Source organism: Colletes gigas, unplaced genomic scaffold (genome assembly GCF_013123115.1).
Source record: "Colletes gigas isolate AHSC1104 unplaced genomic scaffold, ASM1312311v1 Colletes_gigas_Sc00075, whole genome shotgun sequence".
NCBI lineage: Eukaryota > Metazoa > Arthropoda > Insecta > Hymenoptera > Colletidae > Colletes > Colletes gigas.
In genome coordinates, this window is record NW_025106704.1 from 26,022 (window position 1) to 45,655 (window position 19,634).

Sequence of the window (19,634 nt, forward strand, 5' to 3'; positions counted from 1 at the left end):
GAACCGGACGGTGGTCCTAGTTCTACTAGACCTCCAGAAGGCCTTCGACACCATCTGGCACAATGGCCTCCTCCTCAAACTGCACCACATCAACCTCCACATCCACCTAATTAAAATAATCCAAAATTACCTCACGGACAGGCTCACCACAGTCTCCTACAATGGTTCTATCTCCTCACCCAGACTCCTGCACACCGGGGTACCCCAGGGATCAGTCCTGGGACCCATCCTATTCAACATCTACATCAACGACATTCCCAAAAGCACCAACACAAAACTAGCCCTGTACGCAGACGACACAGCCATCTACTCCTCCTCGTGGCAAATCAAATTGGCAACCAAGCACACACAAAACCACCTCGACAACATCCTCCGATTCACCACCACATGGAAGCTAGCGCTAAATCCAACCAAAACAGAAGCAATTTTTTTCACCCCAAAAAGGCTAAAGAACCCTGACAAATTAATAGTAAGCAACCACCCTATCAACTGGTCCTCCAAAGTAAAATACCTAGGAATATGGTTTGACAACAAGTTAAAATGGCAACATAACTCCAAAGACAGAGCCTGCAAAAGCTTAGGGATCCTCCGCATTCTATACCCGTTCCTAGCACGAAACAGCCCGCTTCCTATCCCACTAAAAATCCGACTTTACAAAACCTGCATCCGCCCCATCCTAACTTACGGAGCACCAGTATGGTGCACCGCCGCAAGGACACACATAGCTACATTACAAAAAATCCAAAATAAATACCTCAGGATCATACTCAACAAACCCCGATCCTATTCCACAGCACTACTCCACAGAGAAGCAAATACAGAACTCCTGCACAGTGTGGCCAGATCGGGCATAATTGAGTGCATCGAAATCGACAACAGTGACGACGAACTTCCTTAGCGTCTAACGGAATGGTGGGGATAGCAGGCATACACTACCGCACGAGCCACGTGTACGTGAGCTCGGCACTTCGCACAACTTCGGGAAATCGATAAAGAACGATAGTGTGAGCCTTTCCTTCTTGCTCTTGTAAAAGCCAAAACAACTGAAATACGACCTCGCGATAAGTGGCATACGATTCCAAGTCTCGACTGCCCCAGCATTTTTACTTTCCGACCTACATGTAAGATATAAGGAAATTTATAAAGTATCATAATGAAAAAAAATTTTGAAGTTTTTTTTTAGCGGAAATACACGTTTTAGGACCCCCTCATCATATTGTGACTACTACAAAAAAACATATTTTTTTTTTCGTTCCTATGCTATTGACATGATTGCGTCTAAACGGCTGAATGAATTTCAATGAAACTTAACATTTAAGTTTTATGTTCTCGTTTTAAGGTCTCATTCTATTTTAAGCGTGATCAGCTCCCATATAATGATGATTATACGTTTTTAGTTTTATAATTATTTCGATACATACACATCATTTGTAACAAATTTTTAAAGCGATTTATATAAATCTTAAGAAGGATTAAGATCAAATATATTTTTCTCCTATCTTTCCTAGACAGGAAAAATTAAACGAAATCTTATGCCTTGCATACCTACCTAAACCACATAAAAAACGTATTCCACAAATATTTTAGAATAATGTTGTTCAAAGCAGTCTTACTCGTAAAGGGTTAATTAAGGGTTAATTAAAATGAAAAACCACTCTTAGCCAGTACCGTGCACGCTACAGAAATAGATTACTACTGACTTTTCCCACTATGTTTTTTAATAACCGTATCAAATTGTTACACACAATCAAATGTTATATATTTGACTTAACTTTACATAACAAAATAATTGTAACGATAGGTAAAAGAATAACGTGCACGCTACCGTTCAATGGAAACCACGGGAAGGTGGTGGTCACTTCCATCAGGAGGGAAATGTAAAAAATTGTTATTTCTTTGTAACATTATCACATGCCGTATATTAAAATGTTTTTATTAATGTAATGAAATTACAATATAATGAAAAACTAACTCGTGAATGCATTAATTTTTATTAATATACACACGAGCCATAAAAATGGAAAAATGATATAATTGTTTACATTTCCAAAGGATGGGATGTCGGGATAGGACGTTTGCGATTAAGCTGGCACGTTATGTCGTGCATTGTTGCTCTTACGGTACCGTGACGTAAGTGTAACAAGGCGCGACATTCTACGTCATAGCCACACTATCTACAGCAAGCAATTTCACTAACTAAAAATATACGGCAAAATATAAGCAAATAAATGAAGAAAAAAAATGATAGTTAGAGCAAGCAGAATAGTATTTACAGCAAGCGAAATACGTAAAAAAAGTAACAACGCGAGACAAATTGAACGACTATTTACATATTAGCGATGTCCAAAAAAAAATATTTTGGACATCACTAACAAGACTGCGGTTGCAGTGTAAGCGCTTTCGCGTGACGTTATGGCACATACATACATGCATCACACCTTGTTACGCCTACGTCGCATGAAAACGTTTATACTGTCATTGCAGCCTAATAGTACGAATTTACTATAGAGCTTTTCTCTGGAGAGAAAAATCTCTCTAGAGAAAAGCTCTGTAGTAAATCGGTACCTTAATTTTCCTCATATGACGTAGCGGGAAAATTCTCAAAGTTATTGTCATATGTTGCGTTTAATCTTAAATTACACTTTTGCTTCTTAGCAAATCTATGATATAAATTTTTGGAATACAATAGAGCTAGATGATCGTCATCTACCTCCATGGGTTGAGAGTTTTCCCTCTGCGCCTTTAACGAAGATTTCACAACGCAAATAGAGTTGACGCTGGCCGAAGAAAGTTTATTCCGTTTCTTTGTTTTTATGTCAGGTAACATGGAAAACAATCTTTCTGCATCGGCATTGGAATTTGGAAGTGATCTAATTGTATTTACTAATTTCATCAATTCAGGAAATTTAATTTTATAGTCCAAATTTCGCGTTAATAAAATTGTTTTCCAGAAACCATCGAATTTCATCTCGATAAGCGTCTGTCTACCTTTCGTTGTAAATTCCAAAGGCAATACTGACCATTCTGTTTGCAGTCCTTCTTCGTCGAAACCGCCGAATTTCTTAGCGATTAAGAGAACATTTCTGAAGGAAATGTCTCTATTTGTATCATTTAATATAAAAGTTGGTTCAAAAACATACAACATGCTAAGAAATTCGTCATCGATTGCCAATCGATGACGAATTTCGTTTGCAGCTGTAATATAAAACATTAAACAATTTTTCCTTACGGTTTCTACGATGTCGGACTTGCCTTCTGCATTCAGTTGATGCAGAAAATTCATCATTCTTACTAAACTCATGTGTTTCAAAAGCTGCGGTTTCAGAAAATTGCGTAATATATCGCATAAAAGTTCTGCCGCAGTCTTTTGAAGCAAATGAATTCTTGTCTCTTGAGTTTGAAAGAAAATGCTAAATTTATAAAAAAAGAGCGTAATTTAGAAAATAAAGATATGCTTTGGCCTCTGGATTTTGCATCGAGATTAACAGACGTTTCCCGGACTTTCTCGCTTACTGTCAATTCTTGCAAAAAAAAGCAATACAGAGTCCCAATTCTCTAAAAGTGTAACTACGGATGTATAATGCGATAACCATCGCGTAGAACACAATTTAAAAATTTTCCTCTCAGTTGTTTGAAAGTATTGTTGAAATTCGCGGAATATAGCCGAACGTTTGGGACTACTGTATATGAAAGTTGCTACTTGCAAGTCCTCGCATATGTCTGGAATAGTATTGCACGCTTCGCGCACTACCATTGCAGACAGATGACACGGACAGCGGACAGTCAAAAAATTGTCCCTGTATGTATTTTGTTGTCACATGACAAAGCGACGATATTTTCGAACGGAATTTCTCTTTCAATCATGGCAATCTCAAATGTTTTAAATAAATTATCAGCACCACAATTTGTGGCATCAAGATGTAATAATTCTACCAATTCCGTTCGAACATCCAGAGTCTCGGGTGCAACATAACGAACAAGAAACGTCATCCATTTCTCGTTGGTCGAGTCGGATGTTTCATCAATATAAATAGAAAATTTAGTGTTTTGTAAAACACTAGAAATACGTTTTGTTTCTAAAGGATACAAAATATATTTCATTTTGCAGAAATGAATTTAGAGGGGAATCAAAAAAAAAGGAAAGAAGAATATAGACGTTCTAATATATGGCATGTGATAATGTTACAAAGAAATAACAATTTTTTACATTTCCCTCCTGATGGAAGTGACCACCACCTTCCCGTGGTTTCCATTGAACGGTAGCGTGCACGTTATTCTTTTACCTATCGTTACAATTATTTTGTTATGTAAAGTTAAGTCAAATATATAACATTTGATTGTGTGTAACAATTTGATACGGTTATTAAAAAACATAGTGGGAAAAGTCAGTAGTAATCTATTTCTGTAGCGTGCACGGTACTGGCTAAGAGTGGTTTTTCATTTTAATTAACCCTTAATTAACCCTTTACGAGTAAGACTGCTTTGAACAACATTATTCTAAAATATTTGTGGAATACGTTTTTTATGTGGTTTAGGTAGGTATGCAAGGCATAAGATTTCGTTTAATTTTTCCTGTCTAGGAAAGATAGGAGAAAAATATATTTGATCTTAATCCTTCTTAAGATTTATATAAATCGCTTTAAAAATTTCTTACAAATGATGTGTATGTATCGAAATAATTATAAAACTAAAAACGTATAATCATCATTATATGGGAGCTGATCACGCTTAAAATATAATGAGACCTTAAAACGAGAACATAAAACTTAAATGTTAAGTTTCATTGAAATTCATTCAGCCGTTTAGACGCAATCATGTCAATAGCATAGGAACAAAAAGAAATATGTTTTTTTGTAGTAGTCACAATATGATGAGGGGGTCCTAAAACGTGTATTTCCGCTAAAAAAAAATTTCGAAATATTTTTTTCGTTATTGAAATTCACTTAGTCGTTTAATGCATTCATGTTAATAGCATAGGAACAAAAAAAATATCGTTTTTTTCAATAGTCACAATATGATCAGGGGGCCCCAAAACGTGTATTTCCGCTAAAAAAAAACTTCAAAATTTTTTTTCATTATGATACTTTATAAATTTCCTTATACCTTACATATGTATAGGTCGGAAAGTAAAAATGCTGGGGCAGTCGAGACTTGGAATCGTATGCCACTTATCGCGAGGTCGTATTTCAGTTGTTTTGTCTTTTACAAGAGCAAGAAGGAAAGGCTCACACTAACGTTCTTTATCGATTTGCCGAAGTTGTGCGAAGTGCCGAGCTCACGTACACGTGGCTCGTGCGGTAGTGTATGCCTGCTATCCCCACCATTCCGTTAGACGCTAAGGAAGTTCGTCGTCACTGTTGTCGATTTCGATGCACTCAATTATGCCTGATCTGGCCACACTGCTCACAGGTATTGGTCGATAACGGTGACGAAGATCGGTGACTGGAGACAGTCAATTAGCGGACTGCAGCAGAGATGCCAGAAAAGCACCGCCGGGTGCACACGCACACATGCCAGATACGCGTACGTGAGCTCGTGGAGTTTCGGAAAGTCGACAAAGGCAAACTGACGCATGCCCTCTTTCTCGATTCTCCGAAGCTGCCCGAAGTAATTTCGGATCGCCTCGTGGGAGTCGAGAGAGAAAGGCTCACATTTGCCTTCTCGCTCTAAACAACTGAAATCCGACCTCTCGTCAACGGCATACGATTTGGATTCTCGAGCCGAGATTCTCGACTGCCCAGGCATTTTTACTTTCCGACCTATGTAGGCGCACATAAGCAAAGTACCCATAATGAAAAAAAAATTTTGTAAAATTTATTTTACGGAAATACACGTTTTAAGACCTCCTGATCATATTTTAATTATTGAAAAAAAAAGAAATTTTTTTTTATTCCCATGTATGAGCACACATATGTATATTATTAATACGATTTTTGAAAATCAAAATACTTTAAGATTGAAAATTAATAAATTAAAATGAGATTCCACTCTTTACCAGTATTGTGCACGCTGTGGTATTTTTCAATAAGAAGAGTTCTTACTTTTATAACATAAACAAAACAGTAGAATTAATAATTGCAGAAATTAATTAATAATGATTTTCCTCGATTGTTTTGAAATAACCGTATCAATTGGTTATGACGAACTAAATAGAACTAACTAGAAACAGAGGAAAAGTGATCCCGTTTGCCAGTTTAATACAAAGTATGGGTTGTATCTTAAATTTTAAAAGGACATAGTCGAATATTTTTAAAGGTACAAAACATAGCGTTTCATTGTAGAACAGTAACATAAGTTAGCAGGTAATGTCATAAAACTGTTTTTCCCAGCTATATCCCTTTTTACCTGAAGTATAAGGTAAAAAGTACGAGCTACAAGGTACGACTATCCGAAAATCGTTCACATTTTATCAATGTAAATGAAGCGGCCTTTCCATCAGAGTTAAATACAAAATTTTGTAATTTCTGTGAAAACAAAACTTTCAGTAAATGTACGTGGTGCTTGAAATTTTTATGTTTTTACTGTTTTTGTGAAAAGTACCATCCAGATTCATGTACTTCGTACATGGAAAATAACATATGTTAAATGTAATCGGTTAAATTTAACTTTAAAAAAAAATATTCGAAGGTCAGACAAAAATGTAATGTCATATTTAGTGTACGATTAAAGTATGATTGAAAAAATAAAAAAAAAAAGTTCAAGCAGGGTTCGAACCAGCAGAGCAGAAGAAGTTCGGAACTTGCAGGCAAAGACCTAATCACTCACGCCACGCTGATTAGTGGTGAACATAGTTCTATTTCTGAAAATAAGTACCTGTAATAACTTTAATAATATCTCAAAGTAAAACCTAACCCAAAATCGGGTACCATTCCAACTTTTCCTTGTTAGAACCGAGTTTTCAATTTGTCTTAGCGAAAATCGCAATCACATTTTGCACATTATTCTAAAACATTTGTGGTATTCGTTTTCAATGCGATTTAAGTAAGCATGTAATGTATAAGATTTCATTTAATTTTTTCTTTTCTAGAGAAGATAGAGAAAAAGTTTATATAATTTTTTTTATATAAAATTTAATTCGTCCTAAGATTTATATGAAACATTTAAAAGATTTTTTATACATTATGCCTATATATCGGAACAACTATGAAACAAGAGGTATAATCTGTAAGGAGTGTATGTGTGTGGCTAGGAGAACCGTTATCGTTTGCGTCGATAGGAGTGTTTAGTCTAAGCTAGAGTAGGTATCGAGTGAGGTGTTTAGGTTTAAGCTGAAATACGTTTTAGAGACTGCGTCTCGAACGTGCGTTTTGTTTAGATCATTATTATAAGATAGGAATAAGGAAGGGTCGACTTTGACTGCAGGAACGTCACTCTGTATCGAACGTTAGTCGAGAGCAATCACAGTTTTACGTTTATGATCTTTTACGTTTACGTTTTATGTCTTTCTTTTATGTTCTTTATGTTAAATAGTTAGTAAATATTAAATAATATAATTACATCGTTACGTTTAGTGTTCACGTATTTGAATCCGTCCACACGCCTTTGAAATGAGAACATAAAACTTAAATGTAAAGTTTCATTTAAATTCATTCAGCTATTTATATTCAATCGTATTAATAATATACATGTGTGCTCATACATGGGAATAAAAAAAAATTTCTTTTTTTTCAATAATTAAAATATGATCAGGAGGTCTTAAAACGTGTATTTCCGTAAAATAAATTTTACAAAATTTTTTTTTCATTATGGGTACTTTGCTTATGTGCGCCTACATAGGTCGGAAAGTAAAAATGCCTGGGCAGTCGAGAATCTCGGCTCGAGAATCCAAATCGTATGCCGTTGACGGGAGGTCGGATTTCAGTTGTTTAGAGCGAGAAGGCAAATGTGAGCCTTTCTCTCTCGACTCCCACGAGGCGATCCGAAATTACTTCGGGCAGCTTCGGAGAATCGAGAAAGAGGGCATGCGTCAGTTTGCCTTTGTCGACTTTCCGAAACTCCACGAGCTCATGTACGCGTATCTGGCATGTGTGCGTGTGCACCCGGCGGTGCTTTTCTGGCATCTCTGATTTAAGGGTAGCTTTTCTGACGGGGAGAGAGATAACAACAAAAAGTTTGAATCGGTTACCATCATATACACATTTTTTAAACCAGGAAACAAAGTTAAACAAGAAAGGTGAAGACCGCACTGTAGTAGACTAAGATAGATTATTAAATATTAAAAATAGTTAATTGTATCTCAATTATTACACCAACCACCAAATATTCAAGCGCTATTAAGTTACCGCTTGAAGCGCATCACAGAACCAGAAAAAGATAAATGTGCGCGCTGAACAATTTTAATGAGTCAGCGTTTTTTTAAATTGCTAAACAAAGAGGACAAATAGGACAGTATTCTCAAATATTTTCCGATTTAAAAATTAAAAATTTTAGTGAAATTTATTCGGTTGTTTAGACCCAATAGTATTAATAGTATAAATATATGAACGCACGTTCATAAGCATAGTAAAAAAATGTCTTTTTTTAATAGTTAAAATATGATCAAGGGGTCCTAAAACATGAAATTTTTGAAATTATTGTTTCATTATGGTATTTTGCTTATACATTGTATACGCCTACATAGGTCGGAAAGTCAAAAATGCCTGGGCAGTCGAGAATCTCGGCTCAAGGTTATGCGAGATCGAATTTCGGCTGTGGTAAGAGCAAGAAGGATAGACTGACATTCGCCGCCTTTCTCGAATCCTCGAAGAGATACGAAACGCCAGGACTCATATACAAGGAGGTTGGCATTAGTGTGTGTAAGTGGAGGGGCAGCTCCCTTTGGGCACGGGTCTGCCATCTGATAATACTGCACTGTCTTTTTCAATTCCCCCCATAGTCAACTCACATGTATTTACGCACACATTCAGCTGGCTGCCCATTAATACTAATTCAGTGCCTAGTTTCTCAACTAACCGCCATCCATGAGAAGAGGCCGCTAAAATCACCTCCGAATTTTCAGGTCGGTATGGCAGTCAGATTCGGCCGCGAAAGTCCATAAGGTGAAACGTCTATTCATATATCTCGTCTGTGGTGAAACGTCTATTCATATATCTCGTCTGTGCCATCATCGTCGTACAAACTGAAATACCGACCTCGTAAAATGATTTTAGCACAGGCGTTGAATTCAATTTAGTTTTTCGATCCATTTCCCTGGGGCTCTAAAGTCCCATTATCACTTTCACAGACGAGATATATGAATAGACCTTTCACCTTATGGACTTTCGCGGCCGAATCTGACTGCCATACCGACCTGAAAATTCGGAGCTGATTTTAGCGGCCTCTTCTCATGGATGGCGGTTAGTTGAGAAACTAGGCACTGAATTAGTATTGATGGGCAGCCAGCTGAGTGGGTACGTAAATACATGTGAGTTGATTATGGGAGGGATTGGAAAAGACAGTGGAGTATTATCAGACGGCAGACCCGTGCCCAAAGGGAACTGCCCCACCACTCACACACACTAATGCCAACCACCTTGTATATGAGTTCTGACGTTTCGTATAGCTTCGTAGATTCGAGAAAGGCGGCGAATGTCAGTCTATCCTTCTTGCTCTCACCACAGCTGAAATTCGATCTCGCATATTCTCGAGCCGAGATTCTCGACTGCCTAGGCATTTTTGACTTTCTGACCTGTGTAGGCATATACAACGTATAAGCAATATACCATAATGAAGAAAAAATTACAAAAATTTGTTTTTACGGAAATACACGTTTTAAAACGATAATATTTTATGAACATATTTTAACCCTTTGCACTCGGTCGTCCCCTCTGAGGGGACATGAAAGTTTATTAGTGATTAAGGAGAATGAACTGATTTCACCGCAATTTTTTAAGAAACACATGTTTTCCTGTACTTTCCTATTAAAATGGGAAATATTCTATTAAAATGAGAAATATATCAGCCGTTTTTACGTTGGAAGTGGAAGGATTGTCGATGATGGTCAGAGGCGTATGGTCGGATTCAAACACGTGGACAATAAACGTAACTATATAAACTATATTATTTAATGTTTACTGAAATTATTTAACATAAAGAACATAAAACGTAAACGTAAAAAACTATAAACGTAAAATCGAAACTTCATTCAAAGTCGAACCATTCCTATTGCTATCTTCGTTATAATCTAAATAAATTAACGTTCTTTGTCGGACAATAGAATGAATAATAAGCTACATATTCCAAATGTAGACCAAAGAAACCGGGACTGCATTATTTGTTCCGACAGGAAAACACCAGGAGAAAGACGTCAAACAACATTTTATTGTGAAACATGTATAAATCAACCTATGTATATTGGGAATTGTTTCAGAATTTACCATACCATAGAAAATTATGAGAAATAAATTTTTATTTTTTATTTTCTATAGATACATCGAGGCGGCCGGCAATGAATGCGTATAACAGCTGTGCTTAAAAACTCGATTTGTGTAGCCGGCCGCCAAACGGCGGCCACGCATTCATTTTCTAATTCAATTTTCTTTATTGATATTATCAGAAGTGGGAAAGATTTCAGCCATTATTTCGACAAATTTAATTATTAGATCATTAGCATGATATTGTCGACGGAAGAAGAATTCACCTAAATAGCCTACATAATGTATTTGGCGAGTTCCATACTTCAGAAAATTCGAACCTTTGACAACAATGCAGAACTAGATTTAGCTCGACACATTATACATTATTTGTCGTCGGTTGTTATGCCGACTAATACAAACAAGAGAAAAAAGCAACGATCGTGGACTGATGCAATACAGAGCCACAGATATGTACATATAGACAGAATTCATTGTAGTAGTAGCGATCTTTTTGAAGAAAAATCTCGGAAACTAAGGCCGAGCGGCGGTTATATGTATAGGAAAAAGTTGCTCAAAATGTTGATTTCTACAACATATTCAAAAATCATCGAAATCGGTGAGACCCGGCCTTTTCTAAATAATTACCTCATTTTCTTTCAATAATTCTCCATTGCAAAAATTCTACAGTATTCTTACATTTTTTTATATTTTAAAATTTTCCCATGTTATTAGAAAGTAGATATACAATGAAAGTTATACAATTTATAGTTCCTAGCATGTATAACATGTATATGTATATAACGCATGGTCGCTTCGTATGGAAAGTCAATGAATCTTCAAAAAGCGCCCAGGTCCGATTTCGAGAAATGTAAGGTCTGTCGGTCACGATGGCTTTTGTCGTTTACTGACGATTCGAACGGTTGGCGATGCCAGGCTTGCTTTCGAGAAATGTAAACGACGTCAACGATGCAAGAGCGAGAAGGAAAGCGAGTATCAGCCTGTTCTTCTCGGCTCTTTCGAAACTCAACGAGCTCACGTACACGCAATTGAGCATAGTGTGCGAAAGCGAGGAATGAGGAGTTTCCGGGGGCCCGATGCACAATCTGATTAAACTGATTTCGAGTCGCAAATACGTTTCTGCCGAGTTATTTTTTTAATAAATGATGTATTACAATTTAAAATAAAAAATAGAGAATTTGCGGTGTACGTATCAATGAAATACATCCTTATGAATTTTAATAATCTTGAAATTTTTAAATACTCTACATGGATTGATTTCTCCAATGAAATTAATCGATTAATGTCCAATGATGGACCCTACAGCTTTAATTCCGTTAAAAAATAATAAAATTTATGTAGTTTTATTTTCTGTCTCACTTCCTCTTGTGTTAAATTCTGAATCTGTTGATAACGTAGCGAGTGACACGAAAATGGTAATGGGGTCCCGGGACCCCAGAAACTCCGGCCGAAAAATTACATTACGTGAAACGTCTATTCATATATCTCGTCTGTGATGATGGGTCTATTCTGTATTTGGTCTATGGCGATACTGCATGTTACTACAAAATAATGGATTTTTGACGGTGTTATTTCATTATACCTATAAATTAGATCTAAATACTCAAATACTGCATGGAAAATGTTCGATTTTTTATTTGTCTATGTAAAAAGAAAATATATACATCATAAACATGGTATTATCACTGTTACATACGGGTGTAGAATGTCATATGTTGTATAAAGATATAATACATTATAAAATTTAATTTTATGTATATAATATCAAAATAAATACCATCCATATCAAACTTTTGTTAGCTATGCTTGGATTCAAAATGGCGACCTGCTTGGTAGTTATCTTACTCGTGGAATAGGTTATACGACATAAGTCAAAATATTTAAAAAAATATCTAAATAATCCGGTTCGTTAAGGCTACGAAAACAATATTATGATTACGTTGAAATAATTTATTACTTTGTGACGCCTTTTAATGTTCTATTGATCGACGAAAACTTGGATAATGGCTGAAAATGTTGCTCATTGCGATGACGAGTTTTTACGTTCCATCAAAACACTTCTCTGGGGTAGCACTGTCAAAGAAGATGTCTTTAAACGGTGGGCTCAAGGTAAGTGTATATTTAAATAGTTTTTTTAAAGTTTTCATTGTTTGATGAGTATTTTGAACCAGGTCTATTATTTCTGGAGTATAGTTATATCAAGTTCATTTTAATTGTTTATCGTAAAGAAAAATGTTATAGGATGGAAAAAACACGTTGATTTACTAATTAGTTATTTCCTTATAACTAATTACAATATCAGTTTTTAAATTTATTTAATACATTTTAGAAAATCAAAATGTCAATCCTGTTGCAGGACTCAAGCCATTTCTTGAAAACAAAGAGATTAAATGTAATGTAGTTTTGTTTATCTTTGAGATAAAAAGAATAATTTTCAAACGATTTATATACATAATTTTAGAAAAGCTAAAATATATGAAAGTTCAAGTTAATATATATTAAAAAGAGTTCTTGTTGAATCTTGATATAGACAAGATATTAAATTCACCCATACAGGTTAATTAATGTTCCCTTATATAAATTGCAGAACTTTAGTTTGCGATAAATATTTTATTTTGGTACTATTTACTTGTTATTTTGTTAACCTTTTAACGCATTTCCCACAACATACGTGCATTTGAATAGCACGTACAAACATGTCAATAATAATAATTTTGAGCAACAGTCACTGTCTGTAGTTTACTTATTTTAGACATTGATTTCTACATTTCACTTCATGATATTTTACAGCAAAAATATACAGTCTGTTCTGAACATTTCTTACTTTTAGTTTGACGAATCAAATGTTAGCATATTTAATGACTTGGCAATATGTGTAATTTTATTGTTTTTTATGACAGCAAACATTTGTAATAAGAATATATGTAAGTTTAAAAATGCGTTTGTTTTTTTAGTAAATAAAAATTAATTTTCATCGTACTTACATTTTTGTTGTAAGAAAATTTTCATCTTGAATTTTTATAGACTAAATTGAAGTAAACAGTGTTTTTGGGAATGGATGCAAGATTTTTATAGAAATTATGTTGATGATAAAGTGTTAAAGTAGTTAATTTAATTTTTTTTAATTTTCATTTAATTTGATTTATTTAATTTAAAATTTTTTATTTCTCCTAGCTACCTATGTATGTATTACCATTTGGTAATAGAGTTCAAAAAATAAATTGCTTCATCTTGTATAAGTGTATAATAGATATTTTAGTAAGTGTTTTTTGCGAAGATTGAAGATCTTCGTTTTCTAATATGAATTGAATTTTTAGTTTTATTTTGCAAATACATGTTAATATTCATTAAATTCATAAAAATATTAATTTTACATTCTGTTATATCTAATCTCTCCTTCAATAATATAGTACAAATACTTTGCAGATATTTAAAAACGAAAATCCTTTGTTACAATGGTTCTGGATTATACTATAATGTAAATAGAAAACTAGATCATTTATTGTTGGTAAAGTAAAAAAATCATGCATGGATTAACTAATATTTTTATCTTTATCTGACATAATAAAGTTTCGGGTGCTAGCTATTATATCTCACTTGCACTTCTCTTTTCTTGTCTCCGTTGAATTCTGAGAAATAACCATGGCCACTTAAGTGACCGCGGTCGTTCCTAAGCGCGGATATTTAAGGGGGCACTACTGTACCGGGTGTTCGGCCACCCCTGGGAAAAATTTTAATGGGAGATTCTAGAGACCAAAATAAGACGAATAAAAAAGTTATTAACGTTTAAAGCTCCGCCTGTAGAACGGCAATTTGCGTGCATGCGATAGTGGTTCTCACTCAGCATGAGAAACTCCACTTAGTGACGTATCGAAAGCCTTACAGTTTTTTTAGCGAGAACCACTATTACGCGCACACAGCTGTTCGCAGATTGCCGTTCTACAGGCGGAACTTTAAACGTTAATAACTAGACTGCGGATGTTTATGCATTTATGGGAAATTTTAATCCTCAAAAAACTACAGAATGCATTTAATATGCAAAAATATAAGAAATACTTAAAGTAAGATACGAATTATTATATGTAGGGGTTGAGACAGCCCTCTGCAAAGCTTCTGTTTCATTAATTCTATTAATAAAAATGTGAATTTGCAGAAAGATCCGCAGTCTATTAATAACTTTTAAACAAAGCCTCAATCAATAAATTGATGTTCTTGATTTTCATCTTATTTTCCCCAGATGTAGCCGAACACCTTGTATATCTTTTTAAAGATGGGTTCGATAGTATTTTCAAGTATTATAATTTAAATTCATTTTTAAAACACGGATTAAACAGTATTAATACATGTTTACAAATAGCAATGCTTACCAATGATGAATTATCACCAATTACTGAGCATAATTATAATAGAAATCTTAAGTACTTAGCCTTTCAGCTAAGCTATTATGTTTTAAGAACGAAGCATTATCTGTTAACATTATTTAAATCAATAGAAAATGGGATCTAGACTACTAAATTATTTTTATTATTTAATTATTACTAAAATAAAAATTTAATGACACATAGAAAATCAGATAATAGAAAATATTTTCAACGAAATTAGGAAGAAGTTGTATAATTAGTGTAATTTGCGTTGATTTATTTCAGGGTTCTATTTTAGTCCAGATGAACCTACCGCATTAATACAAACAGAAGGCGGACCCTGCGCAGTAATAGCACCTGTTCAAGCTTTCATTTTAAAGCAGCTGCTTTCTGAAGTTGATATTTCAACCTGGAGAAGTATAAATTTAGACAAATGTTATCAGCTTCTTGTGCGAGCTGCTGTGGAAATTTTAAAGCAAGTTGCAGGAGAAAACGGTCCAAAGTTTTCTATCGTGTATATGGCGTGTCAGTCTGCAAACGAAGAAAATGAAGATAAAAGTAGATGGTCAATAAAAGTGTCAAAAATAGAAAGCGAAGATGAAGAAACAAATGTAGAAAATAAAGAGGTTGATAAAAAGAAGGACAAAACGTTAAACAAAGAAGCGAACGAGGATACCAAAAGCGTGCATCCTGATGTCTTTCATTCTCAGTTGAGGTAAGAAATAATTCTTATTATGTATGATACAATAATAACTATAATATAAACACGCATTTAAGTGGGCACTACTGTAATTATCTTTTAAATATGTACATACATAAACAGTTTAACATTTTTTACAACAATAAACAATGTTTTAGGTTATTTACAACGAATGTTTCGGAACATGTGGAAGAATTCTTATCGGAGAGGTTGGAAATGTTGAAAGACCGATACGGTATCTTATTGCTTCTTTATAGCGTAATTGTTACAAAAGGTGTTACCGAAATTCATCTTGAAATGCAGGATTTAGAAAGTAATGATTTAGAAGCAATGATTGATTCAACATATGGTTACGGTAGTCAAAGTCTCATAAATTTGATACTTACTGGCAGGGCAGTCAGTCATGTATGGGATTATGATCAAACCATTGGAGATCTCAGTAAGACATTTATTACATAGTGTGATTTAAATACTAAGCCAATATATGCACTGATAAAACATTGTCTGGCTAAGAAGTGCCTATGCTTTATAGACTATTGGGAGCACGAAGCCATGCAAACAAATATATAAATCAATACTCTCATGGTTATTCAAAATTTCGTATCAATACAGTTTTGTACTTTATGGATTGTATATGGATTCCTGCGACCGAATGAATATGTAGGCAGATATCAAAATTATAATGTATAGTGTTTGCTTTGCGTCGAGTGACTTAATTGTTCTTTGGTTTTACAATTAATAAACACTCCATGGTGGGACATTTCTCTTACCAAAAGGGTTTGAAACGTTTTTTAACTTACACTGTATGTGTCGTATTTGAAAAGCTAAGTGACTAAATTTTACGAGATCAGCAATCATTATTTTCAGACACAATTTAATGGCCATAAATTACAATGTTATTTCAAATGCACAAAATATTCCCTACATGTCCTACCGTTACTATCTTAAGGGGCTAATTAAAGCGATGAGCTGAGAAATAAAATCATTTCTGATGTAACTAATTTGTTAATTACAGAATTGCGAGGAATAGATAAGCAGAATTCTGTAGGATTCCTTGCACTTCTTGAACATTTACGTTACTGCGAAGTGGGGACGTTCTTAAAGTCTCCATCACATCCTGTTTGGGTATTGGGTTCAGAAACGCACTTGAGCGTCATTTTCTCTACTGAGAAAAGATTGGTGAGTCCGGAGACACCTGCAGAACAAGCAAAAAGAGTTTTTAGAAAGTTCGATCACGAAGGAAATAATTTCATTCCTGCTAGCCTGTTGCAAGATCTTCTTGCTGAACTCGGTTTAGTCGCAGATGCAGAGTAGTAAGTATTACTTCTGGAATATTTTTTTTCGATGGTGTATATTTGTATAAAAATCCATTGCAAAAAAATAAGAATGAGTAAAAAAAAAGCAACATATTGTTTTTATGATCATGTATATTAAATACATATTTGCAAATTATTCTGCGCGGTGTCTAAGAAAATTTTAATCGTGTTTTTCTTGCAACATATCTTAATTAATGGAGAATAAAAAATATTAATATTAATTTAATTACATCAACTCCGTTCACATAAAGTCTAATTTCTTTTACAGCGTTGATATAATGAGGAAAAAATTGGATAGCGAAAACTTGGGGATTATTTTACGTTCTTCCTTTATGGATGAATTCTTTCCCGAGGAATCACGGACTTGTCCCGACATATTTCCGTTATATCATTATAATGGCCTTCAACGTAGCAACTTCGAAAATAAAGTGATGTATCGTAAAGGTCAAGCGGTGTTATTGGAATGTACAATTAAGGGTATTTTGGAAAGCAATCCCATGTTGACAGTACTTCAAACAAAGTGGCCCAGAATCGAAGTCCAATGGGACGATGGACAGACTCCGAGCCTTAATTAATATGTGTTGCTCAGATTGTATTTTTAACGATATTGTTGGAGTTTCTATATAAGGAAACCAGTGACTAAATTATAAAACGATTTGAAAAAAGTGCCGGTCTAAACAACATACAATTTAACCAGGAAGATGTTTTTATGCTTGATAAAGCTAGAGGTGTTCAGTTACAAAACTATTATTCAATGGGGGAAAAACATGTTAAAAACGTTTAATAGTAATTAGAATTGGTTTTTCCATTTTTATTACGCCAATACCATAGAAAATTGAAGTTATTCAAATACACTGTCCGACAAATTCAAACTTTCTTTCTGCCTTTCGATAACTACTGGATGATCGTTGTAGAGCTTCGCTCTCCATATAAGAATCTGGAAGCCGAACTGCTCTATCATCCTCAGTTTTTAAAAAATACGAGTTTTTGTAAAAGTTCAGGATTTTTGTCGAAAACCTTGGGTTTTTAGAAAAACTCGTGTTATTCGCAAACTGAGCAATTCGGCTTTCAGATTCGAGGCTCCACAAGAATTACCCAGTGATTATTGAAAGACAAAATTCGTGTCGGATAGAGTTATCTAAAAACGAATTTAGTTTTTTACAAACGAAATTCAAGTCTGAAATAAATCTGTGTCGCTGTTAAATAAAATTTTAAGTATACTTTGTACACTAATATCACAGCGATTATGTTATATTTCTGCAAGTTTAGAAGAAACTTGGCAATTTGTATATTATCTATTAGTTTATTGTTTTTATATAACATCAAATAAGTTATAGTTATTTGATCGTTTAATTCACTCAATGGGAGAGAAGGAACGTACTAATCAATAGAAGAAAAAGAAAATTAAATAGACGAAAAATGAGAGATAAGTAACAAAATTTACAAGATGATTTTGATTACTAAACGTGAAATTCATAAATAACGCGTTCAGTGTAATACAAAATACGAAGTGTGGTTAAATGCAAAAGAATGAAAAAGATATAAAATATGTAACAAAGAGAAATTGGGGTGCAAGAAGAATGAGAAAGAAAAATGATAGATGACTATGTACAATCTGCATAAGTCGTACATAATCTAAATATATAATTTACTTTAAAGTAATAGTCTAGTCACTTTCTACGGTTTTCAACAACGTTTTTTTTTACTATTCCTATATTTCAGGTTGAACATTATAGTTAAATCAATTTTTGTAATTTTTATGTTATTATCTTCGGCAATATACATATACATAAGTATTTTATCTGATTGGAAAAGCAGGGAAATACACGGGTACAATAGAATTTTTTAGGACTCTACTAATTAATTTTGTCCTGTCAGTATTTAATAATTTAAATTTGTTCTTTGAAACGTTTGAACGTATAAAATACATTGATTGCATCAATAACGCTGGTTTCATTGATTGACTTCGAACACCGACGAGATGGTGTGAGAGAATAAAACAAATTTGATTTATATAAATTAACGTATAGTTCTTTAAGTAACAAACACAGTAGGCGCAAGATGTGGAAATAAATGTGATGGGTTGTGCAGAAGACTCGTTCGTAAAGATGTTTATTCAACTGCTTGCTTCTTTCGCGCGAAAAGGTTCAATACCTCTCAACCAACCATCTCCTCTTATTTCCGAAATATAAAGAGTCGGAAAAGCTATACACACATTTTTGTTTTTAACGCGGGGAAATTCTCATAGATACTGGCTGCACGTGACCCGTTTGTAGGCAGTGCATGGGGCGTGGCTTCGGGGCTTCTATCCCTGGTGGCGGACTAGCTCACCATAATTTTACCCACTGCCGCTAATTTACGGCCGGCAGTTAGGGGGCACCTCATCCATAGGTTCAACGTGGCCTGGAATATTCCAAGGTCAGCATCTAAAATCGACGACATAGAATTTCTTTCCTCCGCCAAAATGGGAAAAAGGGCGATGATTTAAGAAAAGGGATCCACCCTCGAATCTTCGAAAAGGCGTTATCTTTTCCGCAGACGCGTATAAATATACCAAACAGACACGAGTTCGACACAATCTGTAGAGATAGCCACACGTCTTCGTTTCAAATAAAATTTGTGGTCCAGATATTGTGCTCACCCTTTTATAACCTTTCCTAACGTTACAAAACATTAGATTAGGCGGATTATTACAAGTAAGGTATGTTATACAATTTAGAGTATAATACAAAAATTAAATTAGCGAAACTTGTTTTTATTTGAAAAGAATCTCTACCAAGAAAGATTGAATACACGTTCGATGATGTATTTACAATACACATTTCTACATTTATTAAGCGTAATTTCAAACAAATATTGGTACAGTAGTGATTCCTATTTCCAAACATTTTAATCGTCCCATTGT

At 34.4% G+C, this 19,634-nt stretch overlaps 1 protein-coding gene across 1 annotated transcript; it reads left to right on the forward strand.

Annotated features, from left to right (window-relative positions):
- Positions 1-12,173: 12,173 nt before the first annotated feature.
- LOC122403790 (ubiquitin carboxyl-terminal hydrolase MINDY-3 homolog) lies at positions 12,174-19,345 on the forward strand. Its single transcript, XM_043407520.1, has 5 exons — positions 12,174-12,461; positions 14,999-15,428; positions 15,572-15,852; positions 16,429-16,726; positions 16,998-19,345. Exons 1-5 carry the CDS (start codon positions 12,356-12,358, stop codon positions 17,302-17,304), a joined length of 1,422 nt encoding a protein of 473 aa, XP_043263455.1. The 5' UTR covers positions 12,174-12,355; the 3' UTR covers positions 17,305-19,345.
- Positions 19,346-19,634: the final 289 nt, after the last annotated feature.